This window comes from Notothenia rossii, assembly GCF_949606895.1.
Source record: "Notothenia rossii genome assembly, chromosome: 4".
Classification (NCBI taxonomy): Eukaryota; Metazoa; Chordata; class Actinopteri; order Perciformes; family Nototheniidae; genus Notothenia; species Notothenia rossii.
Genome location: NC_136902.1, coordinates 90,590,066 through 90,609,757, shown reverse-complemented (window position 1 = coordinate 90,609,757; position 19,692 = coordinate 90,590,066). Strand labels below are relative to the sequence as shown.

Genomic DNA, 19,692 nt, shown 5'->3' with positions numbered 1-19,692 from the left:
ACCCATCTCTTCGCATCTGTCTTCCTTGTAAACTAATATCCATCACCTAGTTTCCATCTCCATTACCATCACTTCAGTCACATGCTTTTATCACATGGCACTACTCATGTTGTTGTGCAATGTTGGATAATGGTTTTATAATTGTTATGCTATGACGTTTGTTTTGTCTTTGCTTTTGTTTGCTTTGTGCAGCCATTTGAGGCATTTCTTTGCATTACAAAGTAACACGTTACTGTAACGCAACTACTTTTGCGGTTACTAATAGCGTTACTAGTTACCTATTCCCATTAAGTAACGCTGTTATAGTTACTGTGATTTAAATTGGTGCGTTACTGCGTTACATTATGTGATCCAACTGAACCGAATCTCCCTGCGGATGTAACTTACAGGCGAATACAGCGATGTCCTCTCACAGCACCATGGAAAAGTGAAAGTAACCAGAGAGGAGTAATGATTGGTTAACGCGGGATAACATTTCAGGGTAAGCCAATCAGAGACAGAGTTGGGCGGGTCTTGCCTTATGGGGAAAATACACACACAAACACTTGCTAATGCTAACACACACACACACACACACACACACACACACACACACACACACACACACACACACACACACACACACACACACACACACACACACACACACACACACACACACACACACACACACACACACACACACACACACACACACACACACACACACACACACACACACACACACACACACACACACACACACACACACACACACACACACACCACCAGCACACACACACAATGGCAGATGCAAGTATCAGCGAGAGCAGCAGCGCATTTGCAACTTGGAAATATAACCACTATTTTCAATTTGTGGGGATAAAGGACGCAAAAAATATTACGATAAAATGTAAACTGTGTGCAGGACAGAAAGCATTGTCCACATCGAAAAACAGCAATGCCAATCTCCTGAAGCACCTAACTAATGTACATGTGGGGAGTTGTCTTTTCTCTTACTGTGCCACAGAACAACACAAAAACTTGTATTTTTATTGTTATTATTTTTAAAGTAAATTCAAGTAACTTGTTACTAATTAATTATATAATTTAGTAACTAATAAAGTAACTAGTTACTTTTTTGAGAGCAGTAACTATAACTATTACTAGTTACTTTTTAAAAGTAACTTGCCCAACACTGCTTGTGAATTGGGGCTATAATACATTTTGATTTGATTTGTATGCTTACGCTCTCGCAATGCTGTGATGTGAGAAGACCAAAACACACTCATGTGAGCTCGAACTTTTGGTCATATCTCCAAAAAGATGTTCACATGGGGCCCTAAACGTCTTCGGTACGTAAAGCCTTATGACTCCATAATACTGGTTCCCTATTGACCTTCATTGGGAAGATTTTACACTTATTTTCATATCGTTTATTTTGTCTCGTCAAATTGGTTTAAAATCATAGGTTCAGGGAATCTAAAAAAGAAAGGGAAGTTTCTTGGAAAGGTCTCGGAGAGGCTTTAATATGAAGGTTTATTTGTGTATTTTATACCTGTGTAATTCATGTTTATTTGATCATCTTTGCTTTTTAATAACTAATGTAACGTGTTCCTGCAGCACTATTTCTTAATGCTCTGAATGTCTTTTATTATTTATTTGTAAAGCACTTTGAATTGCCTTGTGTTGAAAGGTGCTGTATAAATAAACTGGCCTTGCCTTTGGACTAATCTGTTAAAGCTCCCATGTCATGCTTTTCTGGTTATCACCCGTCCACAATGGAATTATGATCAGTAGAAATGGCCATGACATGGGACCTTTAAAGCTACTCATCCGGATTTAAAATGAGGAGCTCTGACCACGAAGAAGAATATTTCTCGAAACAAAAGAGTGTATAACTTTAAGACAGCGTTATGATCCCTCTCTGGGGTTTCTGTTTGAATACACAAGTAGAGATAACATTAGTTTTAAAGGGGGAAACATGACATTGCATTTAGCTCAAGCTTTTGTCCAAAGCAACCTACAATAACTGCAATAAACCATAAGGAATCAGAGTCTGTGCTTATTCACTTCTAAACAAGAAAGCCCAGTGTTATTGATAAGATCAGATAAGAGGTGCTTTATTGATCCCAAATTGGAAAATGTTTGCTTTGCAGCAGCATAAAAAACAACCAAACAAAACAAGGCATTGCACATTGGTAGAAATGAAAGAGAATTAAAAGAGCATTAAAAAGTAGAAAACTGCTGAAACAAAACAGATTGTTGTTGTGCTAAGCTAACGGCGTAATCACTCTAAGATCACGAACAAAAACAAAGCTGAGGATGGAAGAAGGGAGGACAGAAGACGAGGGCCTCTCTTCTTCCTCTTCCTCCTCTTCCTCGGCGTGTTGGAGTGTGAGAGTTGATGTCATGAGAAGTTATGAACTTCCTTTCTCTCTTCACTCTAACAGCCTCTCTTGTTTTGGGTCAGTCAGTTCAAGGGGCCACGGAGAAAAAGACGAAGAGATGCCGGAGACTTTTCCTCCTCCATCCACTCCTCTAACTGAACAAGCATCGTATCGACCTTAATCTGACACAGATGTGAGCACTTCCTCATTCTCATGACCTAATGGGACTGATACCAATCCCCCTCCCAAGTCAAAAACTAAAACACCAAGACCAACCCATTTGAAGGGGCAGTTTCTGACCTCTAAAATAACAAAACAATGTACAGTATATACAGTTTGTAACACATTGCTTTAAGTGGGGCTGCATAATTCATCAAATTGGATCAAAATCAAAATATGCACCAGTACAATATCCAGATTACAGTAAGGGCAACATTTGTTAAAAGCAAGGGATGTCATTATTTAAAACACATTTGAAAGTGCTTTATTAGGGTTTTAAACCAAAAGTGTGTGCCCGTCTGTTGTTAGGGTTAGGGTTGGTGGTGCCAAAGCCAATGGGATCGAATTCCCATGATTTTTAAAGCGTTAATGCAATCTCCAGAAGTAAAAAGCTAATGTTGGGATATAAAGGAACTACAGCACGGTCAGATGACGTCACCACCGCTAAGCTAAAGGCGGCTAATGTTGGGCTATAAAGGAACTACAGCACGGTCAGATGACGTCACCACCGCTAAGCTAAAGGCGGCTAATGTTGGGCTATAAAGGAACTACAGCACGGTCACATGACTTCACGTCACCACCGCTAAGCTAAAGGTGGCTAATGTTGGGCTATAAAGGAACTACAGCACGGTCACATGACTTCACGTCACCACCGCTAAGCTAAAGGCGGCTAATGTTGGGCTATAAAGGAACTACAGCACAGTCACATGGCTTCACGTCACCACCGCTAAGCTAAAGGTGGCTAATGTTGGGCTATAAAGGAACTACAGCACGGTCACATGACTTCACGTCACCACCGCTAAGCTAAAGGAGGCTAATGTTGGGCTATAAAGGAACTACAGCACGGTCAGATGACGTCACCACCGCTAAGCTAAAGGCGGCTAATGTTGGGCTATAAAGGAACTACAGCACGGTCACATGACGTCACCAACGCTAAGCTAAAGGCGGCTAATGTTGGGCTATAAAGGAACTACAGCACGGTCACATGACTTCACGTCACCACCGCTAAGCTAAAGGTGGCTAATGTTGGGCTATAAAGGAACTACAGCACGGTCACATGACTTCACGTCACCACCGCTAAGCTAAAGGCGGCTAATGTTGGGCTATAAAGGAACTACAGCACGGTCACATGGCTTCACGTCACCACCGCTAAGCTAAAGGAGGCTAATGTTGGGCTATAAAGGAACTACAGCACGGTCACATGACTTCACGTCACCACCGCTAAGCTAAAGGTGGCTAATGTTGGGCTATAAAGGAACTACAGCACGGTCACATGACTTCACGTCACCACCGCTAAGCTAAAGGAGGCTAATGTTGGGCTATAAAGGAACTACAGCACGGTCACATGACTTCACGTCACCACCGCTAAGCTAAAGGAGGCTAATGTTGGGCTATAAAAGAACTACAGCACGGTCACATGACTTCACGTATCCAACGCTAAGCTAAAGGAGGCTAATGTTGAGCTATAAAGGAACTACAGCACGGTCACATGACTTCACGTCACCACCGCTAAGCTAAAGGCGGCTAATCTTGGGAGTGATGACTTGATCTCATTGGTCTTCAGTTAGGCAACGCAATTTTTATGACACACTTCATACATTAACGAGTGGGGTATTTACGGATGGATTTAATGCTGTAGAACAAAATCTCTTCCGCTTCAAAACAACAAACTACAAAAATCTCATACAAAACCGTACAGTTTACACATTTGGTACCATAACTGGAGAAGGATGTCCTTGTGTTTTCCGCAAAGTTTGAGTCTCTTCCGCCTGCTGGGGGCGCTTCATTGGATACAATGTTGATTTAAACCAACTAACATTTCCAAATTTGGAAAGTGGGCTGAAATGAATAATATTTATTTGTGCATTTGAAACTTACCGTTCTCCGGCCGGGCCCCCAGCTCCTGAACGGCAGCCATGTTGTGGACGGTGATGCCGGGAGGATATCCGGGCCATGAGGAGGGGGAGTCGTCCACCACGATGATGTGCTGCAGCCGGGGAACCTCAATCAGGATGGCCTGAAACACACACACACACACACACACACACACACACACACACACACACACACACACACACACACACACACACACACACACACACACACACACACACACACACACACACACACACACACACACACACACACACACACACACACACACACACACACACACACACACACACACACACACACACACACACACACACACACACACTGATGAAAACCAGGTCTCCTTAGACGTATAACTAAACACCCATGTACATCATCTCCATGAGTGTGTGTGTGTGTGTGTGTGTGTGTGTGTGTGTGTATTCTGACCTTGAGTCTGGTCTCCAGGAGCTCCTTGGAGGTGAAGATGTGGGTCACCTGAGTCTCATTCAGCCCGTGAGCAATGGCCGGACCCCCCAGTGTGGAGTAAAGGGTGACAACTGCAACACACACACACACACACACACACACACACACACACACACACACACACACACACACACACACACACACACACACACACACACACACACACACACACACACACACACACACACACACACACACACACACACACACACACACACACACACACACACACACACACACACACACACACACACACACACACACACACACACACACACACACACACACACACACACACACACATCAAAGAATACATTATTACAAGTATTCTATTGGCCTTGTTTCCTCAGTATATTTACACACCAGTCCTAGATGTAATCTAACACCCTCTACTGACTGTAATGTAAAGTTAGTACACATTATTATACATTATCAGGTAAACTAATGAAAGGCTGACCAAGCCCAAGTCACTTTAAGACAATGGCCTCTAGAAAATGATGTTTAAAATAATACTAAAGTAACATCTACAACAATTACAAGTAATAGACTGACTAAGGAAAGAACTGAAAGAGAAGTAAAGGAAGGTAACGGGAGGATAGATGGAAACAAAATAGAAAGAAAGAAAAACCATGGAGGGTCTATAACCCCTCGTCCTCATACTGCAACACACACACACACACACACACACACACACACACACACACACACACACACACACACACACACACACACACACACACACACACACACACACACACACACACACACACACACACACACACACACACACACACACACACACACACACACACACACACACACACACACACACACACACACACACACACACTTGAGTTTATTTATGAGACCGGGCTTAGTGACTTCACATTACTGCATCATGGAGCTGCAACACTTCCTGCTCTGACACTGTGTTTGTATGTGTGTGTGTGTTTGTGTCTCTGTGTGTGTGTGTGTGTGAGGGCCATGACACCTCCAGCGTGAGATCTAAACACCAGATAGGGCTCCAGCTTCAAAACACATGCACACACATGTTCACACATGCTCACACATGTTCACACATGCTCACACATGTTCACACATGCTCACACATGTTCACACATATGCACACACATGTTCACACATGCACACACATGTTCACACATGCACACACATGCACACACATGCTCACACATGCACACACATGCTCACACATGCTCACACATGCACACACATGCTCACACATGCTCACACATGCACACACATGCTCACACATACTCACAAACTAAAATACATTTTAATACTGAAAATGTCCCGCTAAGGCTGCATACATGTTTTGATTCATCATTTGATTTGTTGACAAAGACTTTTCAAGATGAAGGTAAAGGAAACCACATGTTGTGTCAGCTATACATACAAGTGGTCTCTTTCTGCTGCCTTCAATGTAATGCTAGACAGAATAACCTGCTTGTTTAATAAAAAAAGGAAAATATCTTCTGCAATCTTTTCTGTCGAACACATTGAACCAACTCAAAATCCCTTTATGCAACATTGCAATCTTTTGCGAGTTGAAATGGGCATGACACAATGAAGAAGAGTGCAAAAAGAAAGGTGTGACGATAAAAAGGGGATAAAAAAATAAATAATGAATGTCATTTTAAAGGTTTCTAACACTGATGACAAGTGCACAGAACTCTCAAATGATAATAATAATACATGTGATTTATATAGTGCTTTTCCTGGCGCTCAAAGCGCAATTGCCTTCATGTACACACACACACCCCCCCACACACACCAAGTTTCTGAGTTCACTGGGGGCCTTTGGCTGACTCCATGCTGCCTCTGTCAACATCAAATGCTCACGTACACACACACACACACACACACACACACACACACACACACACACACACACACACACACACACACACACACACACACACACACACACACACACACACACACACACACACACACACACACACACACACACACACACACACACACACACACACACACACACACACACACACACACACACACACACACACACACACACACACACACACACACACACACACACACACACACACACACACACGGAGATTGAAGTGCAGCTGTGGACGATCGCACTAAAGAGAGCGCCCTCTGGAACACGACATGTTAAATCAGGAAGCGCTGTAGGAAATTCAAATGTCAACTTTCTCTCTGGTTTAAGGTGTTGATGCTTCAATGTCTATTTTTCTAAAGAATATTTCAGATTTATTTTGTTTATTTAAATACATTTAGTTGATTGTATTCAATGTCTAAATGTGTATAATCTAATCTTTGTATTTATTTTATAGTATTTAATTTTGTTATTCTATTTAGATGATTGCAACTCTGTATGATTATTTGTTTATGTTTATAAATATATTATTATTTAGGTTTTTAATGTTTTTTTTATTGCATATGTAGGATTTTTATGCCAAAATACTGTAGGCAGTGAAAATGTCTAATCAAACAAACATTACAGAATTAATTGAATTGATTGTTCAGCCTTAAACAGTACACTTCTGATATAGTGCCATACGCTTAAAAAGCAGCATCTCCCTTCACAGAAGAAGCATTTTTTTATTTTAGGAGCATGAGCAGTGTTAGTATTAGCCGCCATGTTTTTACTCAGTATTTGAAAGTGTTTCCATCACCAAGAAAGACCGGGGACACTTATGTAAGAGCAAAGCAGGAGGGACACATTGACCTTCTTCTGTCTCAGCTGCATGTTACAAGTTCACTGCAACCATCACACACACACACACACACACACACACACACACACACACACACACACACACACACACACACACACACACACACACACACACACACACACACACACACACACACACACACACACACACACACACACACACACACACACACACACACACACACACACACACACACACACACACACACACACACACACACACACACACACACACACACACACACACACACACACACACACTTGAGTTTATGGGACCGGGCTTAGTGACTTCACATTACTGCGTCATGGAGCTGCAACACTTCCTGCTCTGACACTGTGTGTGTGTGTGTGTGTGTGTGTGTGTGTGTGTGTGTGTGTGTGTGTGTGTGTGTGTGTGTGTGTGTGTGTGTGTGTGTGTGTGTGTGTGTGTGTGTGTGTGTGTGTGTGTGTGTGTGTGTGTGTGTGTGTGTGTGTGTGTGTGTGGGCCATGACACCTCCAGCATGAGATCTAAACACCAGATAGGGCTCCAGCTTCAAAACACATGCACACACATGCTCATCATAAATTGGCTAGTGCTGAAACACATTTTTAACATATTGATATAAACCTGAACATCAGCAGGAGAGGACTCTTTAAAGTAGAGACACTACATACCGATATACACCTGAACATCAGCAGGAGAGGACTCTTTAAAGTAGAGACACTACATACTGATATACACCTGAACATCAGCAGGAGAGGACTCTTTAAAGTAGAGTCACTACATACTGATATACACCTGAACATCAGCAGGAGAGGACTCTTTAAAGTAGAGACACTACATACTGATATACACCTGAACATCAGCAGGAGAGGACTCTTTAAAGTAGAGACAATACATACTGATATACACCTGAACATCAGCAGGAGAGGACTCTTTAAAGTAGAGACACTACATACTGATATACACCTGAACATCAGCAGGAGAGGACTCTTTAAAGTAGAGACACTACATACTGATATACACCTGAACATGAGCAGGAGAGGACTCTTTAAAGTAGAGACAATACATACTGATATACACCTGAACATCAGCAGGAGAGGACTCTTTAAAGTAGAGACACTACATACTGATATACACCTGAACATGAGCAGGAGAGGACTCTTTAAAGTAGAGACAATACATACTGATATACACCTGAACATCAGCAGGAGAGGACTCTTTAAAGTAGAGACACTACATACTGATATACACCTGAACATCAGCAGGAGAGGACTCTTTAAAGTAGAGACACTACATACTGATATACACCTGAACATCAGCAGGAGAGAACTCTTTAAAGTAGAGATGCTACATACTGATATACACCTGAACATCAGCAGGAGAGGACTCTTTAAAGTAGAGACACTACATACTGATATACACCTGAACATGAGCAGGAGAGGACTCTTTAAAGTAGAGACACTACATACTGATATACACCTGAACATGAGCAGGAGAGGACTCTTTAAAGTAGAGACAATACATACTGATATACACCTGAACATCAGCAGGAGAGGACTCTTTAAAGTAGAGACACTACAAACTGATATACACCTGAACATCAGCAGGAGAGGACTCTTTAAAGTAGAGACACTACATACTGATATACACCTGAACATCAGCAGGAGAGGACTCTTTAAAGTAGAGACACTACATACTGATATACACCTGAACATCAGCAGGAGAGGATTCTTTAAAGTAGAGACACTACATACAGATATACACCTGAACATCAGCAGGAGAGGACTCTTTAAAGTAGAGACACTACATACTGATATACACCTGGACATCAGCAGGAGAGGACTCTTTAAAGTAGAGACACTACATACTGATATACACCTGAACATCAGCAGGAGAGGACTCTTTAAAGTAGAGACACTACATACTGATATACACCTGAACATCAGCAGGAGAGGACTCTTTAAAGTAGAGACACTACATACTGATATACACCTGAACGTCAGCAGGAGAGGACTCTTTAAAGTAGAGACACTACATACTGATATACACCTGAACATCAGCAGGAGAGGACTCTTTAAAGTAGAGACACTACATACTGATATACACCTGAACATCAGCAGGAGAGGACTCTTTAAAGTAGAGACACTACATACTGATATACACCTGAACATCAGCAGGAGATATCAGTTCCTTATTCAGTCTCTTTCAAAACTCTCAGACCTCATTTGATAATTGTTTGAACGGCAGAAAGACAGTTTTGATGAGGTATGTTTCGTTTTCATGGAGTTTGAATGAAGAGTGTTTTCAATGGAAACTGGTGGCTTTTTGAGAGAGCATATTAGTGAACTATAATAATTGTCCAATCCCTGTAGACTTACTATATTAAGTATTCACTTGAATAAGCGCGTCCACCCGGTGACTACTGCGGAGTCATTTGTCTCGGGAATAAATCATATTAACATTTCCCACTGAGGTCGAAAGCCACATGTTAGTGTTTAGTCTTTAATGTGCTGCTGCTGCCTTCTATAAAATCAGATAACTTTTAGTATCTCACATTATGGGGTCACTTCTTGCATTTAAAGCCTGTCCTATTAGCTAGTTTCATTTGTATTCTCTTGGCTTTTCAATCACTGTTTCCGAATGACATTTTATTTTCTTTATTATGCCTTCCTGTTCTTTTTTTGTCCGTATGTGTTATTCTTTACACATATCATACAAATGACATTCGTTTTTTTTTTTTTTTAACTGAGACACATTTATTCCTGTGTCTTCTGGACTTCTTCATTATGAATAATATGGACGGGAAATGTCAAACACTGTCACCTCTCGTCACACCAATGAATGCAATAACTGTGGTATTAGTCAAACTATAACCAGTATAATAATGATACATATAAAATAACGTATTAATGCTTGTTATGTGTTTATTATGAAGCACCTTGAATGAACTACCTGTACTATGATCCACCTGCACTGCAGTTTTTTAAATACTTTTAAGCCCTTCTTATTTCCCACCCTCCTCTGAGTGTTTTCCGTGCTCACAGACACTCACCGGGGAAGTTGTGCATGAAGCAGGCCTGGGCCGCGACGATCCACTCGGCCCGGGTCTCACAGAAGATGGCGATGTTGTTTTTCTGGCGCTGACCCAGAGACGCCAACCCGCTGCCGAGCTGAGACGCCGCCGAGAAAACATCCTGATAGGAGAGCCAGCAGTACTCTCCCAGAATCACCTGCAGGTGAAGAAGTTCAATTAGGATACACAATCCACTTCCTCATGTCTCTTCTACATCAACATGTGTCCCCTCTTCCTCATGTCTCTTCTACATCAACATGTGTCCCCTCTTCCTCATGTCTCTTCTACATCAACATGTGTCCCCTCTTCCTCATGTCTCTTCTACATCAACATGTGTCCCTTCTTCTTCATGTATCTTCTACATCAACATGTGTCCCTCTTCTTCATGTCTCTTCTACATCAACATGTGTCCCTCTTCTTCATGTCTCTTCTACATCAACATGTGTCCCTCTTCTTCATGGCTCTTCTACATCAACATGTGTCCCCTCTTCTTCATGTCTCTTCTTCATCAACATGTGTCCCTCTTCTTCATGTCTCTCCTACATCAACATGTGTCCCCTCTTCTTCATGTCTCTTCTACATCAACATGTGTCCCCTCTTCTTCATGTCTCTTCTACATCAACATGTGTCCCCTCTTCTTCATGTCTCTTCTACATCAACATGTGTCCCTCTTCTTCATGTCTCCTCTACATCAACATGTGTCCCCTCTTCTCCATGTCTCTTCTACATCAACATGTGTCCCCTCTTCTTCATGTCTCTCTTACATCAACATGTGTCCCCTCTTCTTCATGTCTCTTCTACATAAACATGTGTCCCCTCTTCTTCATGTCTCTTCTACATCAACATGTGTCCCCTCTTCTCCATGTCTCTTCTACATCAACATGTGTCCCCTCTTCTTCATGTCTCTCTTACATCAACATGTGTCCCCTCTTCTTCATGTCTCTTCTACATAAACATGTGTCCCCTCTTCTTCATGTCTCCTCTACATAAACATGTGTCCCCTCTTCTCCATGTCTCTTCTACATCAACATGTGTCCCCTCTTCTTCATGTCTCTTCTACATCAACATGTGTCCCCTCTTCTTCATGTCTCCTCTACATCAACATGTGTCCCCTCTTCTTCATGTCTCTTCTACATCAACATGTGTCCCCTCTTCTCCATGTCTCTTCTACATCAACATGTGTCCCCTCTTCTTCATGTCTCCTCTACATCAACATGTGTCCCCTCTTCTTCATGTCTCTTCTACATCAACATGTGTCCCCTCTTCTCCATGTCTCTTCTACATCAACATGTGTCCCTCTTCTTCATGTCTCCTCTACATAAACATGTGTCCCCTCTTCTCCATGTCTCTTCTACATCAACATGTGTCCCCTCTTCTTCATGTCTCTTCTACATCAACATGTGTCCCCTCTTCTTCATGTCTCCTCTACATCAACATGTGTCCCCTCTTCTTCATGTCTCTTCTACATCAACATGTGTCCCCTCTTCTCCATGTCTCTTCTACATCAACATGTGTCCCCTCTTCTTCATGTCTCTTCTACATCAACATGTGTCCCTCTTCTTCATGTCTCCTCTACATAAACATGTGTCCCCTCTTCTCCATGTCTCTTCTACATCAACATGTGTCCCCTCTTCTTCATGTCTCTTCTACATCAACATGTGTCCCCTCTTCTTCATGTCTCCTCTACATCAACATGTGTCCCCTCTTCTTCATGTCTCTTCTACATCAACATGTGTCCCCTCTTCTTCATGTCTCTTCTACATCAACATGTGTCCCCTCTTCTCCATGTCTCTTCTACATCAACATGTGTCCCCTCTTCCTCATGTCTCTTCTACATCAACATGTGTCCCCTCTTCTCCATGTCTCTTCTACATCAACATGTGTCCCCTCTTCTACATCAACATGTGTCCCCTCTTCCTCATGTCTCTTCTACATCAACATGTGTCCCCTCTTCTTAATGTCTCTTCTACATCAACATGTGTCCCCTCTTCCTCATGTCTCTTCTACATCAACATGTGTCCCCTCTTCTTCATGTCTCCTCTACATCAACATGTGTCCCCTCTTCTTCATGTCTCTTCTACATCAACATGTGTCCCCTCTTCTTCATGTCTCCTCTACATCAACATGTGTCCCCTCTTCTCCGTGTGTCTTCTACATCAACATGTGTCCCCTCTTCTCCATGTCTCTTCTACATCAACATGTGTCCCCTCTTCTTCATGTCTCTTCTACATCAACATGTGTCCCCTCTTCTTCATGTCTCTTCTACATCAACATGTGTCCCCTCTTCTTCATGTCTCTTCTACATCAACATGTGTCCCCTCTTCTTCATGTCTCTTCTACATCAACATGTGTCCCCTCTGTGGAAAGAGACTCTGAAAGTTTCAGGAACAAAGATTCTCTCTCTTTTTGATCCATTTCTATAAAAACCTGTCTGAAAATGAGCTGATCAGATTTTGGCCACTTTATGATGTCATAACGATGTGTTGTCTTGTGTAACCATTAGCCAATCAGCAACCAAGGTAACCCCCGCCCCCCCCCTTATCACCTGAATCTCCTCTAGAGCACCATTGAGTTATTTTTAAACCAATCATCTCTCAGAGGGGCGTGGCCAGCAGCAGCTCATTAGCATGTAAAGCTACAGACACAGAATCAGCACTTTTGAAACAGGGCTGAAACAGAGAGGATTATGGGTAATGCTACAATGATCTGTTTGTTGTTTCAGCCAAACATGTTGTGGATATAACTGAGACCTATAATATATTGATGCAAAACAGTATAATAGGGGAACTTTAAATTAGGATACACAATCATTTCTCAAGTGAAAGAAAATAACATTGAAGGATTCTCTCTTATTTTTAAAGTTAGCAGAGGTGGAAAAAGTAGTAACACCCAGTGGTGGAAAAGTATTCAAACACTTTACTTAAGTACAGATACGAATACTACACCGTAAAAAGACATTACAAGTAAAAGTATTTAGAATTGTACTTTAGAAAACCTATTTAAGTGTTATCAGGAACATGTATTTAAAGTATTAGTAGTACAAGTAAAACATAATGTAAAAGGAAAAGCAGCAAATCTTCAGAAACTAGAACTTTTGACCAAAAAAAGACAACAATTCGTGGAGTTGTTGCTAAAAAATCGATTGGCAACCGACTCAATCATTCTTTCTTAAACGTTGAAATGTGTGACCTTTTTGAACCTCAAACTGTTATTTCACGAGCTTAAACATAATTATATTTATGACATTATTAGACTTTAAACAATTCAGCATCAGGGTTTTTACTAATGTACCAAATTAAAGTCCTGTTCCACAAGTTGATCTTAAGGACTTGTTGTTGCACATTTTTAAAATTTATTGGATAGTTGTACTTGTTCGTACCTCAAACAGTTATTTCACTTTATTTGTTATGCAGTTTGTTAAAAGTGAACTTTACAGAACTGGTGGAGTATTACTATTTATATTACATTATCAGATTGTTGCTTTAGTTAGAATGGGACTGTTTTGACACACACAATATTTATATTCAGGAATTCATTTGGACATTTTTGTAATATATTCGAAAACATTTTACTTTTTTGTTCAGCTATTTCATTGGTTTCCTCTTTAAAGATGCATTATGTTGAAAGTTTATCGCATGTTTTAATTCACATTCTTAATCTGAAAGGAACTAATGTTATAAACTAAATGAGTAAATACATTAAATACATCTGTGCTTACGCCAACAGGTAGTGTGTGTGCGTGTGTGTGTGTGTGTGTGTGTGTGTGTGTGTGTGTGTGTGTGTGTGTGTGTGTGTGTGTGTGTGTGTGTGTGTGTGTGTGTGTGTGTGTGTGTGTGTGTGTGTGTGTGTGAGGTTATACTGGCTCCTGGTGGTGGATCTGTGTCAGTACACTCAGAAACACACTATAATGATGACTGGACAGAACAGCTTTCCATTTTCAGGGAACAACAGGAGCTTAAACTCGTTCTCTTGCAGAATTAAAACTTTCAACAGTGAGGTTTAAAAGGATTAACAGCGTCAGGCTGTGGGATTAGGGTAATTCAGAGGAACTGTAGCTGTGAAAGTCCACGGTGGACGCTCCAAAACAAACTGTTATGATAGTTACAATATAGAGCTCTGCCACTTTAACACTGAGGTCTGAAATAACTTGCAGGTAGAGCCGCAGTCAACAAATAAGAAATAGTTTCGGGGTTAATTAATTAGTTGTTTTGTCTAAAAAAAAAAAGGCAGAAAATTGTAAAAGAAAAGACAGAGAAGGTTCCTACAGACTTAGATTACATCTACAAATGTCTTGCAATCTTAGCAAAAGAATAATCAGTTTATTGTTATAGGGCACATGTGTCAAACTCAAGGCCCGGGGGCCAAATCAGGCCCTCTGTGGATTTAATTTCGGCCCGAAGATCTGGCCCGCCGGTATATTGCACTCACACCTTCACTCCATCCTGAGGGTCTCCTCAGCTCAGAGCCTGAGCCCAAACATTGATGACCTTGCCCCCAAGATGAGATGCCAAGTATCTGAGCTAGCACCACAGAGCAGCACACTGAGTTTAATGGATGTTTCCTTCTGCACTTTCTCTCTCACGACAACAGGGCATGTTTGGTTTCTCTTTGAGGGAAATAGTTTTGTTGAAGCTGTTGTTGGCCTGTGGGAAAATGTACTCATAAGAAATGACTCTGGAAAAGCTGCAGACAGAGCCATAAGAAATTAATCAACTGATTATTTAATGTTTAATGTTGTTTTTATAGGCAATCATTTAAGCTTTGTTAGTTCCAGCTTTAATATGTGCAATAAGTTCATTTCAATAAGTTCTGTAATAAACATTGAACCAGTCCGGCCCTCGACTAGTACCCATTTTTTTACGTTGGCCCACTGTGTGATTGAGTTTGACCCCCCTGTCATAGAGGTACGAAGAGCCAGGACATATAAACTTTGGGTTATCTGTCGCCACTTTTTCAGTTTTTTTTCAGACTCTCTAATTAACCAAATTCCAATTGTGGAATTCTCAACAAAAGGATCTAAAGAATTGAATATGTATTTTTCAGTTAAAGAAATTGTATAAATTAAGAAAGATGGAGCTGAATCACTCTGAAACACTCTGGTCCTGCATTGTTAAATGTTTTTGATGTCTTTGATGTGATGTCTGTTCTTTATTTGCAGGTCCCATTGTTATTGTTGTTATTATTATTATTATTATTATTATTATTATTAGGCGCCGCTTTCCACCTTCTTCTCCAGTAGGACTCGGATGAGGGTGTACTGTTATGTTTGGCTGTGAACATTTTTTTTATTATGAAGGGCAGACAAGTACCAATATTTGCATGGAGCTAGAATGATAGGATGTGGAATGCAAAGCAAATGCAAAATCCCATTGGCTTTTTGTAAAGGGAGCCCTTGTGATGCTAACTTACAAAATCAGCCTATCAAAACACACGTCACCACTGCTCCAAAATACACAGAGAAAACTTGCCGTTGACTTGAATTAAATGTGTGTTGTCTCAGTTTTTCAGTGTACATCTTGACAAAAGGAAATAGTTTTACTTTTATGTTTGCACCACAACACCAAGTCAAATTCCTCGTACATATGGTCCATATTACCATACCATAATAACCTGGTGAGGCTGTCCATCATCTGGGACCCAAAGTATGTTCTGAGCAGAGAATATGAACTGCTACCATCTAATGGGAGATTCACTAAAGTCAGACTGAAGCATCCTTTGAGCTCCAGTCGATCCACTCAGTAAACACAGAGCTGATCATATCTACGCCGGGATCCTGAGTCGAGGCTAATCCTGTTGCTGTGGTCGTGTGTCCTGGACCCTGATCTGAGTCCTGGACTTCGAGTCGTGGCTGATCCTGTCTCTGTGGTCCTGCCTGACTCTCATCATACTACTTCCCTGATGGCTCCCACAGGATTGTTGACATCCTCGTGGATTCATCTTCTTATTATAGACACATGCATTTCCAAACATTTGGTCTACCTATGTTGTAAATGTATTATCTCTTTGATTTACACACGGCATCTATTGCACGTCTGTCCGTCCGTCTGTTGCTCTCCCTGAAGTTTCTCCCATGTTCCCCTTTAAACTGTGGGGTATCTCTGGAAGTGTTTCCTTGTATGATGTGAGGGTCTAAGGACAGAGGGTCTAAGGACAGAGGGTCTAAGGACAGAGGGTGTCGTATTGTCATACTGATATTCTGTACAAACTGTGAAGTCCACTGAGACTAATGTAACATTTGTGATATTGGGTTATATAAATAAACATTGATTGATTGATCTGACCACTGAAGTAATATCGTATCGTGTCAACCTACCTTTTTAATAAACCTGTTTCTGATTCTGATCACATTTCCTCCCCCATCTTTACCTTCTTGAACAGCTTCCCGTTGCCCTGCCTCTCGTCCGCCTCACTGATCACCTCTCTGGTCCCTAGGCAGTGTCTGTGTGGAAACCTCTGGGCTGCTAACTCGAACATCTTATCCAGGGTTTGAACACCCGGGCGCAGCGTGGCCTCCAGTTTCTTTGTGGCCCTCACAGCTCGATAGGGGCCCTCGGGACGTCCCGGCTCCGAGCAGGCCTTCATCCTCTTGGCTCTGTCTTCCTCTGAGCCGTAGCGAACACCATCATCGAGCGTGGACATCCAGCTGATGAAGACTGAGGGCAGGAAGGAGAGGAAGGAGTAGATCCAGACCGCCAGGTGGAAGACCAGCAGCAGCACGGGGCTCAGGTCCTCCTTCAGCTTCATCCTGCTGAAGCTGTGGAGACGATGCAGCGCAGAGAGGAAGGGTGAGGAAGACGAAGGGTGAGGAAAAGGTCCTTCTCCTGCTGACTTTGCTCTTTCTTCTGCTCCTGGCTTCTGTCACAGCTTCACTTGAAGGTCAGCAGGTCCACACTGCGGGGAATCAGAATCAGGTTTATCACCAGGTTCACACGCACGAGGAATTTGACTTGATGTCGTGGTGCAAACATAAAAGTAAAACAACAATCTAAAAACACAGATAGAGAACTATAATATCATTAAAACTAAAACAAGAAAACATATAATAAAATACAAAATTAAATAAAGTAAAACATTATTTAAATTGAAATAGAATGGAATAAAATGTAAAATATGTGCAGTAAAAAAAACAGATATTGTCAACATTGTGTGCATTAATGTAATGCATGGAGTCTAAATGACATTAACGTGGCATTAGAGCAACAACTATGTGCAATATGTGCAGTTATTACGGCATATATATATATATATATATATATATATATATATATATATATATATATATATATATATATATATGCCGTAATAACTGTGCAATATATACCTGGCTGCTAATTCTTCAGAGCTGTTACAGGATTTGTATTTTGTAAATTGTGTAACTTTAAAAAAAAATGTCATCTCCGATATTTCTTTAATGCATGCTTCTTAGGTAACATTAAAGGTGCCATGTCATGTTTTTCTGGTTATCACCCGTCCCCTTGTTGTTATGAAGCTTTTTCTGCGTGTAAACGGTCTGCAGAGTCACAAACCCTCAAAGTACACCCTGTAGTGAGTAAAACTCTAAAACAGAGAAGACCTGTCTATGCTGCCCCAGAACGCCTCGTTGGGGATTTCTCTTTTAACTTGCTGGGTACACTGAGCATACCCATATGCCCATACCCAAATGGACCAATCCGTGGAGCTCCTCACACACACTCTCTCAGCGGCGAAACTGTGTGCTGGGGGGGGGGGTGCTAGTGGAGCTAGATGTCTCGCTGTCTCGTAGACCCCACTCAGCAACCAGGAAACGACACCAGTAATCCAGCTAACAATGTCCGCTCCTCGAGCCTCAAAGGGCGGAGCAGCGAGCCCGGCAACGTCCCGCCAACACGGCACCCAGACCCCGCGCAGCATTCTCATCTGTTTGTTCTTACAGGTGTCATTTTCTGGTTGCTAACAAACGCCATTGTAACATATAATCACTGAGGTTCAGCTGTAACGGTGGTGGACTCATCAGAACAGAGTGGGCGAGCTGACCAATCAGAGTACACTGGGCTCACAGGGAGGGGGGGGGAGGAGCTCCAACAAGCCGTTTAGGACAGAGAGTGAATACACATACTATACAGAGATGCTGTTTGAGAAACCAATGTGAGTTTGGAACATTGAACAATGTAAATCTATTCTAGTAGACCTCAACAATGGAATCATGATCAGTAGAAATGGCCATGACATGAGACCTTTAAGCTGTCTTTGGCTCTCCTGTCACAAATGTTAATGTCCCCTCTGTGGGACGAATAAAGGTATTCTGATTCTGAACTCACAGACATATCCTTCTCAAAATAAGCGTGTGTCTGTCAGTTGGGGGAAAAAGTATCTTCTCCTTCTGCTGTTCCTCATTTATTTCTTCCTGCTTTCTTTAGCGGATCTTGACTTGAACTCAATGGCAATAAAAAGTCAACTAGTCCGCACTACTGGGGAAAAAATTACATTAAGAGTGAGTGAGTGAGGATCAGTATACCCTACAGTCAATATGTTATCATGTAAAATAATTGTAATATTTCTAAAAGTTAAAAAGAAAATGAAAGAACACAATTACACACATTTTCAACACAATGACCCCCAATCCATCCCCCTACCTCTAAATACACACACACACACACACACACACACACACACACACACACACACACACACACACACACACACACACACACACACACACACACACACACACACACACACACACACACACACACACACACACACACACACACACACACACACACACACACACACACACACACACACACACACACACACACACACACACACACACACAGAAAGAGAGCAGCTGAGAACAATACGAACAAATAAACAAAAAGAGAAGAAAATAGAAGACTGAGTGAAACGGAAAAAAGTCCCGCCCTCTAACAAACATAAACAACAACAAGTGTTTGGAGAATT

The 19,692-nt window shown here is 41.6% G+C and overlaps 1 protein-coding gene across 1 annotated transcript in view; it reads right to left on the bottom strand.

Moving 5' to 3' along the window:
* Positions 1–17,669, bottom strand: part of LOC307036638 (fatty acid CoA ligase Acsl3-like) — a 41,167-nt gene extending 23,498 nt beyond the window's left edge. Inside the window, exons 1-4 of the mRNA XM_079677133.1 lie at positions 17,119–17,669; positions 10,732–10,909; positions 4,911–5,020; positions 4,467–4,605 (exon numbers count right to left, since the gene is read on the bottom strand). Of these exons, the coding sequence (XP_079533259.1) occupies positions 4,467–4,605; positions 4,911–5,020; positions 10,732–10,909; positions 17,119–17,496 (805 nt within the window). The 5' untranslated portion in view covers positions 17,497–17,669. The remainder of the gene's footprint in view (positions 1–4,466; positions 4,606–4,910; positions 5,021–10,731; positions 10,910–17,118) is intronic.
* Positions 17,670–19,692: the final 2,023 nt, after the last annotated feature.